General features: G+C 43.4%; 3 protein-coding genes across 4 annotated transcripts; 2 read left to right on the forward strand and 1 right to left on the reverse strand.

Moving 5' to 3' along the window:
• Positions 1–436: 436 nt before the first annotated feature.
• On the forward strand, positions 437–2600 carry il26 (interleukin 26). The gene is made up of 5 exons (XM_076159736.1): positions 437–631; positions 1134–1196; positions 1357–1497; positions 1623–1688; positions 1799–2600. The coding sequence occupies exons 1-5, from the start codon at positions 437–439 to the stop codon at positions 1886–1888; spliced, it is 555 nt and encodes a 184-aa protein (XP_076015851.1). The 3' UTR covers positions 1889–2600.
• Positions 2601–9568: 6968 nt separating this feature from the next.
• On the forward strand, positions 9569–12793 carry ifng1 (interferon gamma 1). The gene is made up of 4 exons (XM_076159701.1): positions 9569–9879; positions 10127–10198; positions 11698–11994; positions 12096–12793. Exons 1-4 carry the CDS (start codon positions 9766–9768, stop codon positions 12234–12236), a joined length of 624 nt encoding a protein of 207 aa, XP_076015816.1. The 5' UTR covers positions 9569–9765; the 3' UTR covers positions 12237–12793.
• Positions 12794–15776: 2983 nt separating this feature from the next.
• On the reverse strand, positions 15777–24928 carry dyrk2 (dual-specificity tyrosine-(Y)-phosphorylation regulated kinase 2). 2 transcript variants are annotated; one of them, XM_076159771.1, is made up of 7 exons: positions 24841–24928; positions 22680–22777; positions 21640–21904; positions 21378–21541; positions 20861–21250; positions 20672–20762; positions 15777–20198 (listed from the first exon to the last, which is right to left on the reverse strand). In XM_076159771.1, exons 1-7 carry the CDS (start codon positions 24878–24880, stop codon positions 19546–19548), a joined length of 1701 nt encoding a protein of 566 aa, XP_076015886.1. In that variant the 5' UTR covers positions 24881–24928; the 3' UTR covers positions 15777–19545. The 2 variants fall into 2 exon arrangements, with proteins under 2 accessions (XP_076015886.1, XP_076015885.1); XM_076159770.1 differs by having other exon boundaries at positions 21640–21937.
• Between the last annotated feature and the right edge of the window lie 1247 nt (positions 24929–26175).

Below are 26175 nucleotides of genomic sequence, written 5' to 3' on the forward strand. Positions count from 1 at the left end.
AAACAATTCTGATGAATGTTAGAAATGTCGTTAATTTGTTCTGATGCACGATTCAATTTAAATTTAAAGATTAAATCAAATGAATCTGAATGATGAGTGAGGATACAAGAGAGGGGAGAGGAGAGAGAGGGGAGGAAGGGAACAAGGAAGGAGAGAGGAGAGAATTGAGGAAATAAGTGAAAAGAGGGGCGGCTGGCGTCACGTTGGAGACTCCTTGAAAATTGAGTCGGGGTCACATTTCAACAAGGTGGGAAAGTTTTGAAAGAGGAGACAAGGATATAAGAAAGGAGGGAGGAGTGAGACAGGCAGAGAGACAGACAGATCGGGAGAGGAAAGGGAAAGAAAGGAGGGAGGGGTGTGACAGAAGAGAGGAGGAGAGAGACAGAGGAGGAGGAGGTATAAAGCAGGTGGATGAGTGTATGTCCCTCACTTGAAGATGTCTCCCCTGCTGGACAGGAAGTTATCTGCCACCAGGGTGCTCCTCCTGCTGGGGGTTGTTCTCATGGTGACCTCGGAGACGATGACCTCGGCAACCCAAGCACAGAGAAGGTTAAGCTGCCGACAGGAACTTCCTGCTGAACTGATCAGAGATCTGTGGAGCCGCAGCAAACACCTGATCAACAGCCTGCCGGTAAGATCAATAACTGATGATCAAACAGAGCATCATTTACAGGTCAATACATATGTCACTTTGATTATCAATTGCAAGTCAGCAATGATGCATTGGTGGTTAAAATATCAGCTAAGTTATCAAATAAATGATAAAGGTCTAAGGTGTAAGGTGATTATACCAATAATGAATAATCAATAAAGTTTAAAATTTAATTTGTATTATAATTTGTTATAAATCAACGAAACCAAGGATGGATGGGCAATAAAACCTATTGATCAGCACATAAGCCCAGGATCTAAGAATTTAATTTTAAGTAGTGATTGCAGGTCAATAATGTTATCAGTCTGACCTTTGAGTCTGAGTCAAAAATCAATAATCAAACTACAGATTCACTTCCTTCAAAATAGATTTTTCTTTCATGATCTGTTGATCATTGAATGAGTTATTATTGACATGTTGACACGTTGATTAGTTTTCATATTAATAATTTTGTTCATTTTGTGTTGTTATTGATGGACAGAAAGAAGAAAAATCTTCATGGAGATTCAGACTGCTGCCAAAGTTCTGCACCATCTGTCAAGAGGTCTGTCTGCCTGTATTTCTGCATGTCTGTCTGTCTGCCTGTTACTATGTAGTATTACTATCAGCTTGTAGTAGGTAGCATTAGTTGGTACACAGTCTGATCTTCCTCATGTTGGTGGGGCTTATCTGTGTCACATGACTGTCACACTCTCTCTCCTCAGCGTCAGATTGGATGGCAGGAGATGAGGGAGATGATTGACATCTACCAGAGGCGCGTGTTCAGCAGTGATGTCATCCAGAAGCTCCTTCCACTCCACTTTAACGACCTGCTGGACCGAATGCGACACACACTGCATCACTGTGTGAGTGAACACACACATGCACGCGTGCACACACACACACGCACTGCAGCATTCTATGAGTGAACACACACTGTAGCACTGACAGTAGAGACATACACATGATGTGTGTATTTTGTGTTTTTCAGGTTTCATTGTCTAAACCCTCTAAATGGTTTCACCTGATTAAAAAAGTGGAGAGAAAAATCAAGAAGGTAAAAATATTTATATTTGTACAAATATTACTGACTCTATTACAATAAACTACAGTACCTATGTGTGTTTGTGTATGTGTGTGTGTGTGTGTGTGTGTGCGCGCACACAGAGGAGAAATGAAGGAGTGATGAAGGCTGTCAGAGAATTCCCCTTCATGCTCAGATGGATGGACGAGCTGACACAGCACAACATCTTGTGAAGCTTCCATCCTCATAGTCATCATCATCTTATCTTCACCTTCATCATGTTGAATGCGAAGTTTAAATATTTGTATTTTTATATTTAGATAGATGATTTATATTTATATGTGTAGGTGTATTTATAGATCTATTTGTACCCTATTTCTTAGACTATTTATTGTTTTGTCATTTTCCATGAAAAATGTCACTGCAGTAAAATGTGTATGGTAATGTTCCAGTGTTAAAACTATTATAATTAATTTAATATGAATTTAAATTTAATGTATTTAATTGAAAAGAGTGTGAAGTTAATTCAGATGTATTTTTTTTAACATATGTGTTGCTATTTTGTTACATGAATTTGTTATCGAGCCTCAAGTTGAATTGAAATAGTTTTCATCTTTTAAAATTTATGCCTAATGGCTTCAGACTCAACCGTTGTGTCCCTCTGCTGGTCGAGACCTGGAATTACAACATGTCAGTAAAGGAAAAGGAGAGGAGGAAGGGCGAGAGGTTCAAGTAACACTGGGGTCATGATTGGCTGTCTTTCCTGTCCATGGAGCCCTCCTGCAAACCCCTCCCCCCACACAGCCAGCAAGCCACACCTGTGACAGCGAGCCAGACACAACTGTGACTCCGCCCCCATGCTCTGACGCACCACTGATCCTCCATCAGCGCCATTGTGCCGAGTCGCCTGTTCTATGTGGAAACACTCAGTCAGCAGCAGAATTATTTCTCTTCTTTTGTTTGTTTCATATTGTTTGAATTAAACAAAATGGAAAATCAATGAAATGTGGGTTGATTTGTACGTTTAGAGGTGAAACAGTGAATCATAGATATTCAGTATCAGCGATGTCTTATCCAGTCAGTGTTTGTGTGGGTGTGTGTGTGTGTTTGTGTGTGTTTCTATGGGGAATTCAACCTTCATACAGGAGGGGATGTGGTTACTGTGTGTGTGTGTGTGTGTGTCTGACAGCTAAAAAAATGGTTGGTAGAGACTTCTAGGAAATATAATCACTCCCTGACACACACACACACACACACACACACACACACACACACACACACACACACACACACACACACACACACACACACACACACACACACACACACACACACACACACACACACACACACACGGGTGGATTTACGGCTGGGTACAAATGGCAGGTTTCCCGTCATGGTGGCACTAGAGACAAGGTCAGAGGTCAGTGAGGTGTGAGCTTGTGCAACCTTTATTCTCTTTATAAAGTTAACCATTAATAATTTGTCACATTCAGCACAATGTTTTCAGTTACTTCAATACAGTTCAAGGAACTTTATTTCTACTCACTTTCAGTGGTGGATGAAGGACCTCAAAGCAGGACTCCAGACCGGCACGTCCGCCCCTCACAGACCCATCAGCTGTGTGTACACACAGGACAGCCTACATGGATTTGCATATCCCCCATGTTAAGTAAGTTATTATTTCCAAAGATATAAATACTCAACGACATTTGACTTCTCTTTCACTCTGAGGTTTCTCCTCACCTTAAGCACTCCATTGAAGATGACTCAGCTTCATCATCGACTTCATCATGGTTTCCGTCCTCACACCTAACATTTCCTCCCATGCTCCTCAAAGGCAAACCGTTCGCATCGCGTTTAACTTCCACCGCAAACCATATCCTCCTCCGTCTTTCTGTGAGTCACAACACAAGGTGGACATCGCAGTTAGGCTAGCTCAGCACAAAGACTGGAAGCAGCGTGAAACTGTTAGCCCGCTTGATTAAATGTGAAAAATCCTTTCAGCAGCTCCAACAGTGGAATCAGAGTTTGTGAGACCACAGACTGTGGGATTTGATAAGGTGGACAGGCCCTGGGCTGGACCCGGGCCCTGGCCCTGGCCCTAACCCCTGACCCATGGCCCAAACCTTGAACCCTGACCCACAAATGCTAGTTTACAGGAAATGTCCTTCTGTATGTTCACACGGACAGTGCAAATAAAATACACCAAATCTTTTCCAGTATCGCACACGGATGTGGAGGCAGACTGGGATTTGAACTTCTGCAACATACACACCAGCAACACATACACTGACTTGCACTCTCTAACTTGCACCAGACAGCTTGATGACTTAATTAAGCCGGATGATGACTTTTAGGAATCATATTGAATAACACACATACACACACACACAAACACACACACACAACTCCAATAAGAGCACCGCTCGTTCGTGCAACAATGTGAGCGAGACATGAACAGTATAAATGGATTCCAACGTAGATATGAATTGATCATTATTTGATCAGTTGAGGCTTCACACGTCTGATCATCACTTATATGATCCAATAAATTATACATTTATTAAATAAAATAAACTTATTTATTTATTAAGTTAATTAATGAAGCGATTTAGGCCAATTTTACATTTAATTGGAGTCTAACTGAAGTTTTACACATAGACATCCCGACTGACACACACACACACACACACACACACACACACACACACACACACACACACACACACACACACACACACACACACTCACACACACACACACACACACACACACAGGCCTGTATGGTGGCATAAAGCTTGCATGATGATGTATGCACTGTTGCAGCCCCCACGCATGCACACAGAGGGGGCTCCTTGGTCAAAGTGGTTTAACTGCAGGCCGACCAATTCAGCACCACAACTTACCTGGAAATGTGTGTATGTTCGTGTATGTATGTGTGTGTGTGCACACATATGTAGATGGAATTAAATGGAAACCTGACCAGGGAGTCTCCTGCATGTGTGAGTTTAGCAGCAGCATATGGTTTTAGAGGAAAACTGTTGATGATGCTGCTGAAAGCCCACAGACCACAGCCACATACACATACACACACACACACACACACACAGACAGAGATACAGGCGGCTATAAATGCAGACAGACAGGTAAACACAGAGCATCAGACATCACTTGCTCACATTTTTGCAGTACACTTTGCAGTACTCCTTCTTTCTCCACTATGTTCTGGCGCTGTGGTTCGGTGTGTCTGCTGGTCTTACTGGGAGTTGTGATGGCCTCTTGCAGTCCGGTCCTGTCCTGCCGCTTCATCTCCGAGAACCTGAAACGAACTCACGATTCCATCGCAGAGCTGCTGGTGAGTACCTGGTCCACCTGCGGCGTCCCTCAGGGATCCACTTACGTCCTCGGATAGTTTCACGCTTCCTGCTGGTCAGACAAAAATCAGCTGTATGAGGCTGGAACAGGTGCTGATGCTGATAGCTTAGCCTCATGCCAAAACTGCCTGGATGACTGTAAACGATAAAAGTCTGTACAATTTCTTCACTTATCATTTAAATTTGAGATGGATTGAATGCAGAAATCATCATCACAGACACTTCAGCTGTTTTTGCATAGATGGTCATACACACACGTGTGAATTTATGTGTGTGTAGGTACAAGTGTGTACGCTTTTACTTATTATTAAATATTTTTGTTTCTTATTCAGTGTGTTTATGAGTCAGTAGTGAGGGAGTCAAGTAGAGATTTAAGTTTCCTTTAACAATGACAATAAAAGTTGTCTGGTTTAGAAGTTCATCTCAATAATTATAAAGAACAAGACGAAAAGAGGATTTTTTCTGAGGAAGGTGGAAGTTTTTTCTCGCTGGAAGCCTTTTTCTCTCTCATGATGAGAACACGTGGCCAAACACACTTATTGGCCAAATTTTTGTCTATTTGAGGGGGAAAACTAAAGAGGAATAACACCTGGGCTGAACATAAATTCAAGTATTTAAGTGTGTGCGTCTGTTTTAGGATCTGAAGGACCCAGGTATTGGCAGCAATCCTCCCTTCAGAGCTGTGATCAAGAACATCAACACTTCCTGCCAGGTACACACACACACACACCCAACACACACACAGACCCCCTGATCTAGTGAACCCCTGCAAACTGACTACCAGGCGTTTGTCCTTCACAGAGGAAGGAGCAGGTCCTGTTGAACGCCACTCTGGAAGTCTACCTGCGCATCTTCTCCAGCATCCTGCAGCAGAACCGGAACCACGTGGAGAGCAGAACCCCGACTCTGCTGGACCAGCTTCCAGACCAGAAGAAGGCCGAGGTGACGGCGGCTCTGATGCGCCTGCAGCACATGATGGAGATGCTGAAGAAAGAGCTGCACCACGAGTGCCAGGACGGACAGGACAGAGCGCTGGACGAGCTGGCCAACATCAGGGTATGGACAACTGTCTGTCTGTCTTTCGGTCTGCCTGTGTCTGTCAGCCTCTCTGCCTGCCTGTGTGTCTGTCTCTCTGCCTGTATGTCTGTGTGTGGCTGTAGATTTTTACTGTGTTTAACTTGAAATCTAATATATAAAAAGATGACTTTCTTGATCTTTATCTGGATCAATATCAGAAACCTGACATGTGACCTTTGACCAAGCGTATATTTCACCCCCCACCCTCTGTCTCTCAGGTGGACGACTGGCAGGTCCAGAAACAGGCTCTGGCTCAGTTTAAAGAGGTCTACCAGGCGGCTTCTGTGATTGGCAACCGCCACTGTGGACACCACGCTCACTCCTCCAGCTGAACTGTCCAATCAGAGACAAGACTCACATTAAATCAAACATTATTATTAGAGCTGCTAGTTGGTTTTCCATGACAACTAATACTTGACAACTTGCTTGATTGGTTTATGATGTGTTTATATTCATTAACACATTAAGACTGTGTATTTTCATTTACAACAGCATTTATTCATTTTCTAATTTAACTTGTTTTGACTTTAAGTTTCAAACTGAATTCAAACTTTAATTTATTTAGTTATAATTTATTTAGTTATAATCTGTTTCTATTTATGATTAATTTATTTGTCTTGTATGTGATGTGGTTCATCGGAATAAAGACAGAAATCAGCAACACTCAGCCTGAGACTTTTAAAATCAAAGACAATTTGCACGCCATCGCCATTATCATCATTATTACTGTTATTATTTTATTATTATTAATATCACTCGATTGATAAATAGTGAGCCTAGAAAGGTCCAACTCAGAGGTGTCAACAGGTAAGCATGGTGGCTGCTGAGCGTGTGTGTGTGTGTGTGTGTGTGTGTGTGTGTGTGTGTGTGTGTGTGCGTGCGCGCGTGCCAGTGTGTGTAGGGATTTCCCCACATGCTGAGGGACTTTACTTTTTCGGTCAGAGAAAAAAAGATGATGTCATGATAAATGAATTCATCTGCTGGCTAATCCAGAGAAAAACTGAATCACAGGTTTCACTGAGTCACACATAGGCAGATGTACGGCAGAACTACTGTGTACAAGTACTACATCATTCTTAAAAGTTACAGTGAATTGAAATAGATCAACATCAGAGTCCTGAAGGTATCTGTTTGAAATGGAAATGTCTGAGCACATTAACCTTTGACCTGTGACCTTTACCCAGTCCAGCAGTGTGGGGTCACACTGGTTACCATCACTCCTCATTTGTTCTGTTAGTACAGAGAACAACTACACACTCAACAAATATCATTCATTCATTCATTCCTTCAAAATGACTCCACAATTTTTTCATGAAGAGATGTGGAGAACCCAGACATGGTGAGGAGATGAAAATGAGCAGAACCTGTGTTCCTTTTTCTGTTAGAACCCATCTGAGAGAGCAGGTGGACCTGCACTTCAGGAGAAACGGCTGAGAATCCTCAAACCAGAAACACACACCACCACTTCCTGTGTGTGTGTGTGTGTGTGTGTGTGTGTGTGTGTGTGTGTGTGTGTGTGTGTGTGTGTGTGTGTGTGTGTGTGTGTGTGTGTGTAGGGGATATCCAAGATAAAAATCTAACATCTGAAATTAACAAATTTCTACAAAAATTTGACAAAATCTCCCACCTGCCTCTTCCTGCCTGTTTGTCTCTCTGCGTGTCTGCCTCTACTGCAATTTGTTCCTTGTGCATTTAGTTTGATTTGCTTTCATTAAAATCACCTCTCATGACCTTTGACCTACTTCCGTTTGACCCACTGCCATCTAGAGTATTTATTGTAAACGGTTCGCGGTCATTCACAGAATAACGTGTGTGTGTGTGTGTGTGTGTGTGTGTGGTACGTCAGTTTCTGCTAAACAGAGGTGTAACCTCTCGCTGTCATAACTCGCATTCAAACACCAAGCAACACTTTCTGCTTCCTTACATCATTTCCTCTTCCCCCATGACATTGTGCAGCACTGACAAAATGATTGTGAATCCAGCATAACATTACCGACAGTGGATCGAGTCAAAGGTCTCAGTAAACTTAAGACAAAAACCCTTAAGTGTGTGAAGACGAGACATGGCTGGACTTCTTCGTCCTTTGTGCCACAATCACATCCAGCTTTAAAGTTCTATGCCTACGGCCTCGATGCTGCATTCAATTACACGCAGCACGAGAAGAGGATTTGTCCTGGCAGCAGTTTACATATACTGCAGAGAGACATGACGTTGGCGTGACATGTTGTCTAAAGTCTGCTCACTGAGATGCATGTGGATGATTAAGTGTTTCTCTCTCTCTCTCTCACAGACACACACACACACACACACACAGACACACACAGACACACAGACACACAGACACACCCACACCATTGCTGTCCGATGTGCTGTTATTGATTATGTGAATTGAGATCTTTAGACATTCTAGTATTGATCAATTAGATTTCTATTGGTTCTAATCAGCTTTGGATCAATTGACCCCAGTAGTTACATCAGAAATGTCCCCTGGTTTTCAGAAGAACCCCAATAGAATCATTCCCCACCTGCTAACACCTGCTGTTACTGGTCTATCAGCCCTCACCAGGACATCATTACGCTCCAGTGGTTTCAACACAAACAAACGAAACCCAGAGGAGCTCCCAAGAAAAGCATGAACATAGGGCCGTGTGTGTGTGTGTGTGTGTGTGTGTGTGTGTGTGTGTGTGTGTGTGTGTGTGTGTGTGTGTGTGTGTGCATCACTCACATCTCTTGAACATACGCGTAGAGGCCTTCAAATGTCTGGACCCGGGAAGAAAAAGGCAAAGCAAACAAACTGTTGGTTGTAAACGCTGCTTATTGTATTCACACATCATATAGTTAACGTTAATCCAGTATAATCAAAGGTGTGTGTACCTTCTATTCTTTGGCTATCTGCTTCTGGGGCTCAGGGTTAATGGCTTACATTTTGTCAACAAAGCAGAACTGTTGTCCTTATTTGAGTGAAAATACATACAGTATTCATCAGTCATCATCAGTACAAACTGCATGTGGACTGATTGGTGGCGGTCTTCTTGTTTCCCTCACACAGGCTTTAGTTATCCATCACCTCGGGCCTGTTTGGGCGAGGTCACGTGTGTGACATTTATCCTAACTTTATATAATTTCTGCAAAAGTGTAATAAACTAGGGGAATTAAAAATAAAGAGGTATGAATGTATCCCTGCCATGTTTCTACAATCTGATTTCTGTGAGTAATGAAATCTTTAAAAAAAAACGCGTCATGGAATTTCTTTTCCGATTTCAGTTTCAGGATCTGAAATCGGAAATCCAAAGTCAATGTACTGCCATATGTGATGTAAAGATGAGCAGGGACAGGATGAGTGAGAGATGAGAGTGGGAGACCCCTCACCCTCTTCTGTGAAGTTTGGTGTTTTAAAGGAAACTAAACACGACCACATTTTCACACCTCCATCATCAGCAGCAGCAGCAGCAGCAGCGTCTGCTCACATATAAAGGGCCTGAAGCTTCACCAGAACTCACAGGGCTCCACACTACGGTCAGAGGACAGACAAGCAGACAAGCAGGTCCTCAGGAATTTAAAACACAGCATCTGACCCTGTTTGGATTTGAACCTGCAACCCAGCAGTGACAGGACATCAGCGCGGCGACTCAGAAGTGGGAGTGGTGAACAGAGTCATGGTTGCCATGGAGAGACTGATGGTGTGTCTGTGTATGTGCGTGTGTGTGGTCAGCAGCTTCAACATCCCTGCAGAAATGAACAGAACCATCCAGAACCTACTGCAGCACTATGTGAGTACAAGTATTATGCTCAGTACTACACACTACTACTGTTACTACTCTATATTCGCACAAGAACTACAACTTTACCTTTACTGTTACTTCACCATGTGAGCAGTAGTACTGCACAGTACAGAGAGTTACAGATAAATAAAGGACAATTCCATTGTTTACATGGACGGATGAATGTAAGAAACAATTAAGCACCTGTCTGTCTCTCTCTTTACAACTGTCTGTCTTGCTCTCCACCTGTCTGCAGAAAATCCCAGTTAAAGAGCGGTTTAACGGCAGGCCTGTATTTTCCATGGAGGCGCTGGAGGGGAAAGTTCAGGTAAATAAAAATGCATTTAATGATCTCCTCATTCTGCCACTTCACTGCGTCTACAAACACACATGCCAGTGCTAACTCAACATTGCAGCCGTGTGTGTGCCCGGGTCAGAAGCAGGCAGAAGCGTTCTATCAGAGGTCCTGCTCCATGAGTACCCCACACCTCCAGGTTTTCCCTCTCTCCTTGCTCTCCACAGCCTGAACAGCTGAAGAAGGTGTGTACAGCAGGTAGAGATGGGAAAATGTGGAGTGTTGTCGATCCAGAGGATCAGGACTAACAGTGGGGGGTCATCCCGGGGTTTATGTTTCCTTTTAGCTCAGTGTTCGCTCTTCTTCCATTTCTAAAATAACTTTTTAGCGTGGGCTGTGACTGCTTCAAAATGGCTTAATCAACGAGGGCGAGCACGAAGATCACCTGGAAGATGAGTGGTTACATTGACGTCTTATCTGGCGGGTGTTTCCCTGCTGGATGGATTGTGTGTGTCAGAGGACAGGTGTACCATCGCAATGTGACCAGAGCGCATATGATCACATGTTACTGCGTGGGTAAACTAGAGGGGCACTCATTAGAGCTCATACCGCCACCAAGTTCCAACAGTCCTCCAGTTACCGCAATGATGAAAACTTAACAAAAACAAAACAAAGATGAAACCGTGAAAGAGTTTTGATTTTGTGAGTCTGAGAGCAAACCTATAGGCCAGAACATAGAAGTCAAGAACAAGTCAGCAGCTGTTGGGGTTTTCCTTCCTCTCAGACTCTTGCTATCGAGTTTGTTCCTGTGTTGAGGTTTTGTGGTGAAGACTCACTCCTTTCGTGCAGTTAAGTTTCGGTGTTATAGTGTCACTTTCAATATCAATCAATGTTCTCCATAACATCACTCATAAAAGTCATGATTTTGCATTAGTTTGTCAGAGCGAGCAGTCACATGAGTCAGGGATGGTGTCATGTCACGGTTTCAGTGATGTATGGCTCTATTATTAGTGTCGCTTATTAAAGAATTCCTCCAAAGGTTCTTCACTGACTGTTAGAAACTCAGATGAGCAAGTTGGACCTGATCGAGGGAAACTTAACACATTTTAGGATCAGTCAGCCCGATGGTGGCACTGCTACAAAACATTTGCATGCTGAGTTTATTGTAAAGTTGTTGCACATTTGTATTTTCAGAGGAATTGAAAATCAGTCCAAAACATGAGACAATTTGGAGATGTGAAGTCTTTACCAGGTCTGTAGCTGGAATGTGACCTTCAGCATGTTTACGCGTCAGCACTGACGGTGGAAGTGCGGCATTCCCCTCGCCTCTTAGTTTACCTACACAAAACCACAAAGATTTTCCACTGAGAAAACTGATCAGGGGGTCGCAAAAATCGACTTTATGATTTCTGAATAACTCAAAGGTTTTATGATTTGTAAGTCAATAACAGACATTACTTCTTATTATTTTTACATTAAATGATTTCTGGATTTTTAATAATTTAACGATTTCCTCTCCCTCTCTCTTTCAGGATGCAGAGAAGCGAGTGTTCCTAGGTGGGGTTTTGGAGACGTATGAGAAGCTGATTAACAAGATGATGGGTCAGCTGCCCACACCTGCACCACAGGCAGTCAGGACGGATCAACGTCCAACCATCACGTCCATTATTAACGGACCCCTCACCACTGGTAACCAGGCCAAAGCAGCAGAAGGCAGACTCAGGGATGAGCTGAACTACATCCTGAAACTGGTGAAAACTCTGAGGAAACATCAGTACCGCGAGCAAGATAAAGTCCTGCAGGGACTCAGACACCTGCAACACATCCAGGTAGAGAGAAGAGCCAAGCCAAATCTGTAACACACCATCACCTCTTTCCTCAATCCGCTACTCATCTCATTTCAACCTGAAATCTCTCTCTTTCTTGCTAGATGGATGACTTGATCATCCAGAGCAAGGCATTGTGGGAACTGCCACAGCTGTACCAGGAGGCAAGCTTACTGACCGGCAGCAGCAGGAGGCAGAGGAGGCGACGGCGAGCACAGAGGGTCAAAACACACCTTAGAGGCTAAACGGAAAAACAGCAACACCTCAAATACAAGAAATAATAATCAATAATGAATTCAAAGAGCAGAAACTACAAAAAACATTTAGATCAACATTCTTATACAGCCTGATGATGACAAAGATAATTACTATTATGTTATTATCATTATATATATATATATTTAATTTTTAATCCTATAAGTTATTGTGTTATTTACACTTGTTGCTAGGCAGACTACTGGACATATCTGTTGGAGAGGAGAAGTGGGCAGGTTTAAATCGTTTTATTTATGCTATTTATTTGTCTTTGTTGTTTTAATACAAATTTAATGAAATATCCGAATCACCAGATTTTGGAGCTCTGTCATTGGCTGTTTCTCTGTGACTTGGAGTTCTGTAATAAAAACAGCAGCAGCTGTAACTCCGCCCACATCTGCAACCAATGAGAAGTGTTGCTGATGTTTACAGCGTTAATCAGTGTTTGATTAATGTTTTATTTATTTCTGTATTTATTCTTATGACTGACTATAGATTATTTATTGTGTATTTATTGATTGGCACATTTACATAAATATGAATAAAACTAAACAAAGTTCCTTGGTCACTTTCTGTGTTCTACAAACAAAATGGCAGATTTTATCCACCAGGGGGCAGCAAACACATCTACACACAGACAGACAGGTAGGCAGACAGACAGGCAGGCACGCAGGCAGGCAGGCAGACAGAGAGACAGGCAGACAGGCAGGAAGGCAGGCAGGCAAGCAGACAGGTAGGCAGGCAGGCAGGCAGGCAGGCAGACAGACAGACAGAGAGATAGGCAGGCAAGCAGACAGGCAGACAGGCAGATAGGCAGGCAGGCAGACAGGTAAGCAGACAGGCAGGCAGAGAGACAGGAAGCAGTCTTTCTGCAGAAACGTAAACTGGACCGCTCATGAACCAAGAGCTACGATGTCACTTCCTCTGATGTCATTTCTGATAAATGGCATGTGGTCTGCTATTACAGTAAACTGTCACCCAGTCCCCACAAGGCATTGCAGACTGAAAACACAGAGCACAGGAGGCGCAGCAGCAGCAGCAGCAGCAGCAACGCTTTGACATCAATTTCTAAGAAACCCCACAGTGTGTGTGTCTGTGTGTGTGTGTGTGTGTGTGTGTGTGTTGGTTTCAGTGTGAGTCAGCAACATGCAGATAATGCTGCGTCTGGAATCAGTCAATAAATGAATTAATATTGAAATGAAAATATTCAGTCAGGCTGAACACATTAGCATCTCATTGCAACTGCAGTAGGTCAACATGCTTGAAGTTTGACATGTCAATGGTACATAGTTATGAAGCTCACCTCATGAGGAAACATGCTTATGTTCAATATTCAACAATCACAGTCCGGTCATGCAGCTCAACTTTAATATTCTATTATGTGACATTATGGGCCTGAACTGTAAATACCAGAATAGCCTCAGTTAGCATGTGCCACTTTGCTGTTGTAGCATTCTTGTAATTTAGTGCAAACTGATAGGGCTAAAATTACTAGTACTGCAAACACTAATAATACTACTGACACTACTTACTGATACTGCTAATACCACTAATGCTACCGATACTATGCATACAACGCTTCCAACAACTGCATCAGTATCTATGTTGGATGTCATCAGGTGTGACACCAGAAAGAAAGAACACACACACACACACTCACACACACAGTGTTCAACCACTGAAACAAGATCAATGAAAAAGATACATACAATAGTGAAACCAAGAAAACTGTGTGTAGACATAAGATCTACACATTACATGATTCTATATCATTCATTTGGTTTTAACCTCTGACCTTGACCCCTGCACTGTGACCATTAACAAGTGAATCATGTCTTTGTTCTGCTCCTCAGTCTGATGGAGTTATGGTGCGTTGAATGGTGCATTTGAAGGGGGAAGTGAAGAGTTTCCAGTCAATAATTTGAACTGGAACGCTCCCCGAAGTGGGATTTCTGACTCAGAAAGTTTGAGGATCCTCACCAACCTCGAGCCCTAAATCAAAGATCGCTGCTCCACGCATCAACAGTGTGAAAGCTGCATATATATATATATATGCATGTCTGTCTTTAGTGTCTCATTAAATCAGTCGTGCACATGTGTTGGTTTTCAGTGGTATTGCTAACAATGACTTAACTAATAACAAAGGTTTTCAACAAACAAAGGTGTCCTTCTTGATTTTCTAACGTGTTACTTGAAGGCAGTCCACAAGTTTTAAAAACTTGTTGCAAAGTTTACATCCTATAAAAGTGAAATACATTTAAGGTTTTAATGTTGGAGATAATGATGCCGACACACGACACAACTCAACCATCTCGCCCAGACACAATGAGGCCGATGTCACATTTCTATGAAACCTCTTACCATTTCCTGTTGCACAGGAAGTTGTGAGTGGGTGCAAAACAGAGAGGGAGAGAGATTGTTTAAAAGCATTGCAACAGGAAGTGTTGCATTTTGTTGAACTTATCTTGACTTGTACTGCCCTCTATTGGAGAGTTTCGGTGTCAGCTAAACGGCTGAAGCTGTAACGGTATGATGTGTAGTGACACCATAGAGCCACCTGAGGACAGCAGTGTGTTCAGTTTGACATCTATCTGAGTAGAGAGTAGTTTGAGATTTGTGGACATCTTTGAGGACGTTTTCTCTGCATGTTTGACTTTAAACCAAAAAATTAAGTTTGTCACATCAATCAAACATTTTGGTTCCGTCTGTCTGATAAACGGTCTGCAAGACGAAAATAATTCAGTATTTCAACTGAAGTACAAACCAGACAGGGGGAGGGCAGATGGACATGAAGGCACAGACAGACAGTTGTATGATGAAGAGTTGCTAGAAATAAACTGACCTCTGTCCCGACTAATCTGACACCATCTCAAAACACACACACGCATGCTTGCACACACACTGGTTTCCACCTGTCCTGACCTCAGTGACCCTGCCCAGTTTGTCTTATCCAGTTTCCATGTTGTCAGAAGCTGTAGTGTTTTGGGTTCAGCTCTCTGTAGTTCTGACCCCTCTACACCTGCACAGGGGACCTGCCCAGTGAAAGCTGGGACACATGATGGGCTAATCGGTGTTTAGGCTGCCAGACTGAGATTTAAAAAAAAAAAACAGATTTCCTGTTATGAGTTTCATTTAGACCCATAAGCCTTTGCAGTTTGTCACAACTGATCAGGTTACTGTGTGTGTTTATATTGTAGGAGCGCTCCTGGTGGACAAAAGCGTAAAAACACACACCTGTGAACTGCATAACTAATAATAAATAAATATATACACTTTCAACATTTGGACTTGAAAGTTCAAGTTCAGAGGTCAGAGTCCTACCTGAATTGCTGAAGCCGTTGTCCATGTTGGATCCAGCACGCTAAACAGCCTCTGGCCAGGCAGTGGGTGTTACCATGAGAACAGGCTCTGCAACCCTGTCCTAGTTGTGGCCCTCATGAGAGGCCCCAGCAACACTTCCTCATACATCACTAAAAGGCCACAAATACTAAAATCTTTACAGTGTAAACAAAGGAATGTGCACATAAAAGTGACCATAAAACTGTTTTATTAATAATAATAATAAACATTTTTTCACAACAATAAAATTTAACAAAGGCTCACTAAAAAAGTGTGACTGCGTCCTGTACAGTAAATACAGTAAAACAGTAACCAAATTATTATTCAAACAATTTATGTACAATTAAAATCCACCAGACGACCCACAAATACAGCGCAGTGCTAACTCGCTTACACGTGCTAACCTCTGCAAAAACCTGCTCACTGGCTAGCAGGCTAGCTAGGCTACAGCCACGCTGAGCCAGAAGCAGTTATGTTTGGTTCTGCAGAGGTCAAATGTTTCCTGTTCCTGTGTGAACGCAGAATTTCATTCACACTAGGAGTTGCCATGGCAACAGCCAAGGCAGCCTTTCGTGACATCACTTGGAGGAGGTCATTCTCACCAATGATATGGGCAGAGCTACTGTTGTCAGTTGCCCGGCCCACTCATTGTACTACACAACGTTCTACAATGAAACCTGCAAAAAGGTTTTCTCCTCCAGCTGCTTCCTGCTTGTCTTTAATTCATCCTGTTTGTCTTACTTCCTGTCTGTGTAGCGTTTTAAGGAATGCACTTTGGTAGAATAAACCAAATGCCCTGTGTAAGTAACACGAAAGAACCAGGACGATATTTTCACAAGTTGATATTATTGGCTGATATTTGCTTTTCACCCATTGATAAAAACCGTGTAAAGATCAAAATATTGGCTTGTTATCAGTGACATTGATTAGCGTCTGCCTTAAGAGTTCAGTGTTGGTCGGGCTCTAATGGCGACAGTAAAAACAATCAGAATAACGATTATTGAGCGATCTGAGGTACGGACATGAAAAAAAACACTAATGCTAACAGCTAGCATCAGAGCTAGCAGATAGCAGATAGCTAGCTACATGCTGCTAACAGGTAGTTAGCGGTAGGCTAGTGTTAGCTTCACTGTAGAGAAAACGTCAGTGCAGCTGCTAGCAGTGGGACGCTAGCGATTGAGTGGCTAGTGTTAGCTTAGCCCTGTGGGCGGGAGGCGTCGCCCATTGTCGTTGGCTGATATGTGTCTGTACATTGTGCGGCCATGTTGACCCCGCCTTAGACAGAAATCACTGAAGCTGTGAGTTCTTGCTCACAACACACACACACGCGCACACTCTTAAAATGTCTTATGGAACCAGAAAATGTTAAATGTGTTTATGTGTTTACATTTTAAAACTCTGCAATCAGATCTAATCGATAAATAGTTTGAGCACCAGTTGGCTTCCGTAGTTACGCTCTGTAGAGTGGGGTGGTGTAAAGGGTCAGAGGTCAGGGTGTCTTTGGGTTGTGCTGCTTTGCTGCCGGAGCAGACAGGCAGCCAATCAGTACTCAGCTTTGGCCATCAGCGCTCACTTTAAGTCACCACGATGACATCATAGTGAGTCACATGATGAAATGCGCATGTGTGTGTGCGCTTGTGTGTCTGTGGGGGCGGGGCCTTGTGGTGACATACTGAAGGCACAAAGTTTGCACTCAGCACTCTGATAAGAAAAAAAAGAAAAAACAATCAAACCTTTAGAAAACAAAGAAACAAACACACATCAGAGAGACCCCGCCTCCCCCTTTAATACATCCTGTCCAGGTCCAGAGGGGGCGGAGCTTCCCCTGAGATGGGCGGAGCAGGTAGTGTCTGTGTATTACATCATCAAGTCCTTCTGTGCACCATGACATCATCGTCCACCGCTTGGGTGCTACATTACTGCACAGTTGCCAGACCAACGGCACAAACGTCCGTCTCCGGGTTAGTCCTCCGCCTCTACTTCCTGTGGGCAGAGCCTAAACTTTGCGTTTCATTGAGGCTGTGTGTGTGTGTGTGTGTGTGTGTGTGTGTGTGTGTGTGTGTGTGTGTGTGTGTGTGTGTGTGTGTGTGTGTGTGTGTGTGTGTGTGTGTGTGTGTGTGTGTGTGTGTGTACTTCCGCATGTCAAACATTAACCATGCACACCCACACACACACATTCAAGTATATTAATTAAACATCATAGTACATGTGGATTAGATTATTAAATATTTAAGTGTTAATAAATAAGATCTAGACCCAATCCTATCATGGTCAGATTGATCTATTGATCTAAAATTGAGCTTTGATTAAGTATCATATATGCCCCCTCCCCATTGAAGCCTGAAAACCTGTTGGTCTTAAATGTGTTCAATCAAATAAAACATATTGATGTTTTACTGCATTTTTGTGTTTTCTATTATAACATTTCATTGTCTTTGGAGTAGTTTGTGTTTTCCCTGCTGACAGCACGGGGTGCTCAGGCCTCTTTCCTAAATCACTTCATCTGAGGCCAATTTTATTTTTGATCTTTACAATATTTCTTTTTTGGCCATTAAAGCTTGTTGCTATTTTTTTACGAGTTCAAGTAACCCGTGATTAAAAGTTTGATGTTACGTGCAAAACATATCTGTAAATCTTTCTTCCTCCCCCCACTCCTTAAGCAGCCATTTTGCATTCTCTCTTATCAGGTTTGGTTTCCTCAAATTTAAAAACAAAATGGTGCCTGTAGACTTGCACTTCCTTTCTGCTCTATAGCGCCTCCTTCAGCTTGCTTTGTCATCTACTAACCTTCAGAAAAATAAACACGTCAAAATGCTGCTGTAAAACTGTCTGCGCTCCATAAAGCAGTGGACAGCTAACAGGCTATGGCTAAAATGCTAACAGATATCTGTCATGGTATGAGTCCAGCCAAAGTACAGCTAACTGACTGATCACTAAATCAGCTTGAGCCAGCTTGAGCCAGTTTCACGGTAAATAGGTAGTAAAGTGACAATAACTAGTAAGTAACCCATGACAACCAGTTGGTTGACAGTTAGCTAACAGGCACTAAGCTAGCAGGCAACAGACAGTAGAACAGCTAGCTTGAAAGGTTAGCCAGCTAATGGGGCATTCGGTTTTAGCTGTTAAAATTGAACATTAGTCGATTAATTTATTGGTCAAAAGCGAAACCCTTAACACCATCAAGATAATAGTTTAAATTCTGCTGCTGACAAAAAATCATGATGTGGGAATTCTAAATAAGCCCATAAACCTGATGAATGAGGAATTGTTCAAATCTTTTTAAATGATTTCTGATTTTCTGACATCAAATAATTATAACATGATTTAAAGCTGAAACAAGAGAGGAAGAAATTCTAGATCTTTAAAAAGTTGTAGAAAAAAAACTATAAATATGCATCAATTCTAGAAAAAGATTCAGAAGTGATGACCAAAAAAGAGGAACTGTAGTAAAAGCAATGTGGTAAAAATTCCTCCCCGTTTGATTGTCATGTGATCTATTCTGCCACTCACACCAACACCCTAGTGTTTGGTTGGTTGTTTTTGGTTACTACTCTTTTTCTTTTTTACAGTGCAGATTTTAAGACAGAAGTGTCAATGAATTTCAGTGATCTGACTAATCAATTAATCGACTATTTCAGCAAAACAACCTAAAAACCATGGACTGGAGTACAGCACCACATTAGTGAGTGTGTGTGTGTGTGTGTGTGTTTGTGTGTGTTTGTATGTGTGTGTGATTGTCTGAACAGACACAGGCGCTCATTCCAAACATCTGCACTCACTTCCTGTCCCATGCCACAAACAGAGTCTGAGGCATGTCACCACTTCCTGTGGCTGGGCTCAGCTAATCACCCTGCAGGTGATTGCATTACTGTGAAATAAAACAAGCGCTCCTTATCCGTGGACAAACGGCACACTGAGTTCATGTACCTCTGGCTGCTCCTGAATGCAGCTGGCCGCCTCTCAGCTCACCAGTTTGGGCAGAACCGTCCTGGGCTGGATGTTTCCATTGGCATCAGTTATGGCAGCCAGGTTAGTCCTGTTTTTGGAGGTGGAAGAGGGAGGGGCCAGTTTGGAGATGGAGGTTATGGCGGTGTCGACGGGGGCGGTGCCACGTTTTGATGAGGTGGATGATGAGGTCTTGTCTCCCGTCGTGGAGGTGGTGTTTCCCGTTGGTGGTTTTGGCAGTCTTCTCCGAAGCCACGAGTGTCTGAGCGCCTGGCTGGGCGTCATCCGGAGCACTGGGTCCCACTCCAGGCACTGCTTCAGGAAATCCAGGAACAACGGGTCATCGCAGCCCTTCAGTGCCACACTCAGCTCCTTGCTGCCCGGCGGGCCGCGGGTTTTCCCTCGCCGAGAACGTCCACCGTTCAGCACAGCTGTGCCGTCGGGCAGGGTGGTGACAGTGCAGTATCGCGGGTAGCCTTTGGAGGACACAAAGTTCTTGGCTCGTTTGGAGGCGTCCAGCAGCTTCTGACTGGGCATGCCCAAAAGTTCCATGATGCAGGCCAGCTGATCAGCTTCGTCCTCGCCCGGTAACAGTGGGTAACCAGTCAGCAGCTCTGCCAGGATACAGCCGAGCGACCACATGTCTATGGGCATCCCATACCTGGAGCCTGTGGGACAACCAATCACAACCCATCATGAAGTTCCAGTCCACTGACAAATTAAAGTGATACTGGAATTAACCTCCAAAGTTGGTCACTGACATACATTTTTGTTAGGTGGAGCATTTTAGACCATATCTGACATCATGCCCTCCACAATAAAAGCTTAACTAATAGAACTGTGTTAGGCTATAATGACGCTATCGCTTTGTCACATCTATGTTCTTCTTCTACCATTCGTCCTCACAGCACCCTGCAAATCTACGTAACATTCTCTTAGCTACTTCACGTTATAGGGGGACATAGAAAAGAAAAAGAAAAAAAAAAAAAGAAAAACACTTGAATTTATACATTATACTTCATGTAGAGGAGCTTATAAAAGGCTTCAACAGTGAACAAATGTTGATTAATGTTTACAGTGAATCTGCACAGAACAAACAGCTGCTGAGAGAAAACAGCCATTTTCTGCTGATCCTGCTTACCTAAAATGACCTCCGGCGCTCGGTAAAACCTGGACTGGATGTAGGTGTAAACTCTCTGATGTTCATAACAGCTGGAACCAAAATCTATGACCTGAGGGCAACAGAGAGGGAAGTGATGCATCAATTAACCTGGGTCACAAGCGTCGGCTGGATAATCCCTTTGGATTACAGGTTTCTGCTGGTTTGTACCTTGATACCGCTGCGTCCCTGCTGCTTCAGTAGGATGTTCTCAGGTTTCAGGTCGCAGTGGATGATCCGGTTCTTGTGCAGCGAATCCAAACACTGTAGGATGGAGTGGGCAAACTTCCTGACCAGCGGGAGGCTGAAGCCCTGGAACTTGTTCTTCTTGATGAGCTCATACAGGTTCATGCTGAGCAGTTCAAAGGTCATGCAAATGTGGTTCCTGAAGGTGAAGTTCTCCAGCATGTGAATCACGTTCATGGTGGAGTCCTTGTCCTGCTTCCTCAGGTGCTCCAGAATGCGGATCTCCTCTGCCGCCTGCCGATGGAACCGTTTCTCGTTGCGGACCATCTTCAGAGCGATGTGGGTCTGCGTCTTGTGGTCGAAGGCCTTCACCACCTGCAAGGGGAGTAACAAGATCCACTTCAGACAAGTGACAACACTGAGACCAGATGCTGAGAACAAATTGGCTCCCGCAGTAGCAGGAGTAGTAGAATCGTGCCAAAGTATCTGTAATCTGTAGTACCTGTCCGAAGCTACCCTTGCCGATGACCTTGAGGACTTCGTAGCGGTACACAATGTGGTCATGTGGGACATGGATGTAAGATCCTTGATCATCGTCGTAGCCACCGTTGTTGGCTCCACCCATCACACCGGAACGCTTTTTAGCATTCGGACCAACGAAAAAAACTGGAGCCAGAGACAGAGAGATCCTTTACATTGTGATATTATTTGTGCAGTAGGGGGCGGGACTAAAGTCAAGTGAAAGCAGCTAAAGACCAACTCACCCTCGAGGTAGCTGAAGACCTCATGGTGCTCGAATGAGGACATTTTGGACATAAACTGCTTCATGGCCTGTTCCGGGGTCAGGGGGGTGGATTTGGGCTTGCTGTCCATTGACTTATTGGAGGTGGCACTACCCTGGCGGCCTTGGTGGGCGGAGTCTGATGGCTGAGGTGGTCGGGCAGAGCTAAGAGGAGCTAGACCGTTGTGCTGCAAGGTCAGCAGGGGGCGCTTGTTGGTGTTCTCCTCATACAGCTGGGTGACGTGGACCTGAGACTCAGACATGATGGATTTAGACCCTCCCTGAGAGACAGAGAGAGAGAGAGAGAGAGACAGAGACAGATACAGAGACAGAGACAGAGAGAGAAAGAGAAAGAGAAAGAGAAAGAGAAAGAGAAAGAGAAAGAGAGAGCGAAAGAGGAAGAGAGAGCGAAAGAGAAAGACACAGAGAGCGAGAGACACAGAAAGAGAGAAAGACAAAGAGACGGAAGAGAGCGTTGTCGTGGTGATCAACACACCTGGCTCCTTTCAGATAACAGAGGTTTAAGCTCTGTGGCAGCAATTCAGAAATTATCACCAAATAATTACGTGTGTGCGTGTGTGTAATGTTGCCAGGACATGAACAAGGCAGTGAATGATCAAATGAAACCAGACCAGTATCACACACACTCATAGGTGTGTGTGTGGGTTGTTGTCAGTAGTTACAGTGACATCTGAGAGCTCAGTGTTTAGCTGCTGTGTTTTCATCTGACAACACACACACAACCGCACGGACACAGACTTTCCCTGTATTTAAACTTAAATAGACACCAAGATACAAGCACTTCTGCTTGCAACACACCCTCTGTGTCAGTGAGTGTGTGTGTGTGTGAGAGAGACACTAGCCCATAAACCAATCAGCTGTTTTAAGTGTCCTGAAGCCGAGGGCTATTTTAAGCCATGTGGCTACAGCTGAGCTACTTGCCTCACACAGATACAACAGGCCACCAGCACGCTTACAGTTGCCTAACAGCATGCTAACAAGCTAATGTGTGTGTGTACCTACCGGGTTGTGGTTGCTGTTGCGAAGTGGTGGCAGCGTGATGGGCGATGTCGTCTGAGAGCCACTATGACCGGGAGAGTAGACGGGCTCGCCCACTTTGCCTGAGAGAGAGAGAATTATCACGTTACACAGGTGGCGTGGCCCGGGATGCTACAGCGGGGGGCTAGGGAATAGAGAGTTCCTGGCTCAATTTCCTGTTGAAGTGTTGATGAGCAAGACACTGTACTATGTCCGGATGTGTAGGTTGTCTTTGATATCAGTGTGTGAGTGTGAGGTCAATGTGAATAGCTCTGGTGAGAAGTCATATACAAGTACAGAACGTCTTCCAGCAAACAGAAATGTTAACTTATGTTAACTAGCTCCCTCAAGCTTTCATGCTACAAAGTACACTTAAGTGTTAATATGGTGACAATGTGAGTCAAATAATGCTAAGATTAGCATGCTAAATATTGCAAACGTTATCAGAGTGCCAAGTTAGCATGGAGGGATAGGTCAGGGCGGGTTCAATCATCAACAACAGCATGGAAGAGCACAGAAAGAGCACAAGGAAAGGGAGGAGAGGGATGAAGAGCAGCAGCAAGATGATGAGGATAAGTACAAGGAGGAAGTGGAAGAGGACAATGAAGAGGAGAAGGAAAAGGCAGACGAGACGGAGGAGAAGGAGGAAGGGGATGAAGAGCAGGGTGCAGATTTGTACACGGATGGTCTCTGACTCCAACTGCTTTTGTGCCATTGATAGGTCTGATAATCAGGTGTCGACAAGTGATCAATGATTCTGTACAGGATAAATGGATCATGTGTTGATTTGGGGAGGATATATGGATCATGTGTTGGTCTGGTCTACACATGGCGTGGAGAGCAGCAGTCCTGTATCAGGGCACATTCAGTCCTGGTCGGCTGCTGAATGTGAACTCGACACCGCAGTGAAATGCCAGCGTGCCGGTGAGCACGCTCGGTATGCTGCTTGACAGGAGGAGTGGGAAACTCTGCAGCAATGAGCGCACACATGCTGCAGCGCACAGGAATCAGCCACAATGTTCGTAATCACTTGTATTATTAATATCATTATTATTATTATAGATGCTCCAAATAGAACCACAAATAACTAAAATGTGGTCCAAACAAAGTGCAGCTTGGTAAGTATTGCAACTGATTTGCACAGATTCTGCTCCATCTCTAATAATCAAATGGTAAGGGCCATTTATACAAGCTTACAGATATATTGATGTAGACGTATACATGTCAATATAAATGTTGATGTGAAGCTTTAAATCTATCTAAAGTTATTGTCTGCAAGTATGTTTTGCATACAAAATAACGGTGTGTTTTTATCTTTAGATTTACTTTTTTTTTTGTTTTCTGCTCTTATTATGTTGATTGCACCAACTACCAAAACAGATTTCTTGTAAGTGAAAACCTACTTGGCAATCAAGTTCTTCTGATTCTGATTCTGCATAATTCTGGTTTGTGATTAAACTAAATAATATATTATCATCCATGACATTGATACTACCGTTTCATCACTTACATCAATTATGATCAATTAGTCACTGTTGACGTCTTAAGCACTGCAGGACATGTCAAATATTTCACAGCTTCTTCAGACCACATTTGTAGTATTTTAAACTGCCAAAACACAAACGCAACTTACACAAAATACAGCGCAAACAACAACAACACACAAGACAACCAGACAACTACATAACGACCAAAACACAACCAAAGACACCGCAACCAGAACACAACCACTTAAACCAAACGTCACCACAACAACCCAACAACACACCGGCCCATCACACGGGCGCCGGTGTCAACAACTCCAACTGCAGTGTTGCAAAGGAAGAGGAGCGGACACACACCGCGATACACACCGGGGGTAGATGCTCCTCCTGCCGCTGTCACTTCTCATCCGTCTGCGGAGCTTTAGCTAAAAATAACCCGCGGAGCTGCTGCGGGTCGGAGCGGCTTCTAAGTGTATTATTTGATGTCTTCCACACTTAGACCTACACATGAAGCTAAAATGGAGCATGGACGCTCCAGGTAGCTTTGCGAAGCCTCCCGCTCCTCCCAGGCCGACCTTTCAGCGGAGGATCAGCGGGGAAGCCTCCGCTAGCTGTCGGTGCACACAAGAGCCTTCCGGTAGGCTAAGAACAGCTGGACTCACCCGTCGAAAGGACCGCGGCTCCGGGCTTCTTGGTCAACATGGCGGCCGCTCCTCTCCTGTGGACATAGAGCCACAGAACACCTCCTCTTCCTCCTCTTCCTTTGCTTAAGCCCCTCCTTTTCCTTCTAACGCCCCGCCTATTTTGAATATTAATGAGGTGATAGAAACTCAGCTGATATGCCTCAGATCATGCATCCTGTAGCTCATAGAAGATAAACAAAATATATAATATAAAACAAGCATTGCAAATTACAAAAAAACACTCTTTAGAATACTCTAAAACCACGAACAGAGCAATGCACATTATTGATAATAATCAATAATAAATTAATAACATTAATAAAATTATACGATGAACAAATAAAATAACAGAAAGCATACATTTAGTATATATATAATATATATTATAAATAAATGTAATGCTTTATAGTCTGATGGTAGAGACACATGATTTTTTAGTATCATTGTCATAGTTAATAATGAGAACTATACATGTGAACTACAAATACTGTATGTCAAAATCTGAATTTTGACTTATTAGTTTCTTTTTTTAATTTTTGAAATTATGTGTGACTGGATCAGTTTTGACTTTTGACTTGGATCCGTTTCATTTGAACATTCTCTTGCACTCACAGAGTAAAACAACACCCCTGCCATATGTATAGTCAGTGACCAGTGTTTGTCACCGTCATCTTTTTCGACAGAATAAAACCACAGACAAAATATCTTTTAATTTTTATTGATTTAGTTTTTCACATTTTGGAATGTGGGAGAAAACCCAAGTACAGGGGGGAAACCCATGTGAACCTCGGAAGCAGTGGGGACGTGGGGTAGTTCCACATTATTCCCGGCGAACACAATATCATACGTTTGAAATGAGGGAAACCCAAGTACCTCCTAGGGTTTCAAAATCATCTTCCATCAACTCAAAGGTCCTTTGTGGGATTGTGGGGTAAAGAATCTGCAGAAGCTCCTCCAGGGCGACTTCTTCTTGGCAGCTTTCATCTCTTCGAAGATATGTTGCATATGCATTTCGTGGACCTTGGCATCTTTCACATATTTATGGAGACGAGTGTTTCTTTCCTTCATGACCTGGAGCTTTGCTGCAAGGGCCTTCTTTTTGTTAGTCTCAGTGGTGAATTTAGCGCTAACGGTCTCAATCGTCTCCTTATTCCTGACATTGATTTCCTCAAAATCTGTGGCCTTCCGCTGATCCTCTTCAAGAAGGATCTTGAGATCTTCCAAGTCCTTCTGAAGAGCTATGTTACTTTCTCTCTGGACCTGGAGGTCAGCATCAAGCGCTTCACTCTTGTGAGTCTCCTCACTGAGCTGAGT

The sequence above is a fragment of the Genypterus blacodes genome, unplaced genomic scaffold, assembly GCF_046128005.1.
Source record: "Genypterus blacodes isolate CSIRO-AG114 ecotype Tasmania unplaced genomic scaffold, CSIRO-AGI_Gbla_v1 ptg000099l_1, whole genome shotgun sequence".
NCBI classification, from domain to species: domain Eukaryota; kingdom Metazoa; phylum Chordata; class Actinopteri; order Ophidiiformes; family Ophidiidae; genus Genypterus; species Genypterus blacodes.

Coding starts and splice junctions, on each gene's coding strand:
- il26 (XM_076159736.1), top strand. CDS start 437: ATGTCTCCCCTGCTGGACAGGAAGTTATCTGCCACCAGGGTGCTCCTC. Junction 632..1,133: donor ACCTGATCAACAGCCTGCCG/GTAAGATCAATA, acceptor ATTGATGGACAG/AAAGAAGAAAAATCTTCATG. Junction 1,498..1,622: donor GACACACACTGCATCACTGT/GTGAGTGAACAC, acceptor TGTGTTTTTCAG/GTTTCATTGTCTAAACCCTC.
- dyrk2 (XM_076159770.1), bottom strand. CDS start 24,880: ATGTTGACCAAGAAGCCCGGAGCCGCGGTCCTTTCGACGG. Junction 21,251..21,377: donor GCAAGGGTAGCTTCGGACAG/GTACTACAGATT, acceptor CTCCCCTTGCAG/GTGGTGAAGGCCTTCGACCA. Junction 20,199..20,671: donor AGCGCCGGAGGTCATTTTAG/GTAAGCAGGATC, acceptor GTTGTCCCACAG/GCTCCAGGTATGGGATGCCC.
- ifng1 (XM_076159701.1), top strand. CDS start 9,766: ATGGTTGCCATGGAGAGACTGATGGTGTGTCTGTGTATGTGCGTGTGT. Junction 9,880..10,126: donor AGAACCTACTGCAGCACTAT/GTGAGTACAAGT, acceptor ACCTGTCTGCAG/AAAATCCCAGTTAAAGAGCG. Junction 10,199..11,697: donor CGCTGGAGGGGAAAGTTCAG/GTAAATAAAAAT, acceptor TCTCTCTTTCAG/GATGCAGAGAAGCGAGTGTT.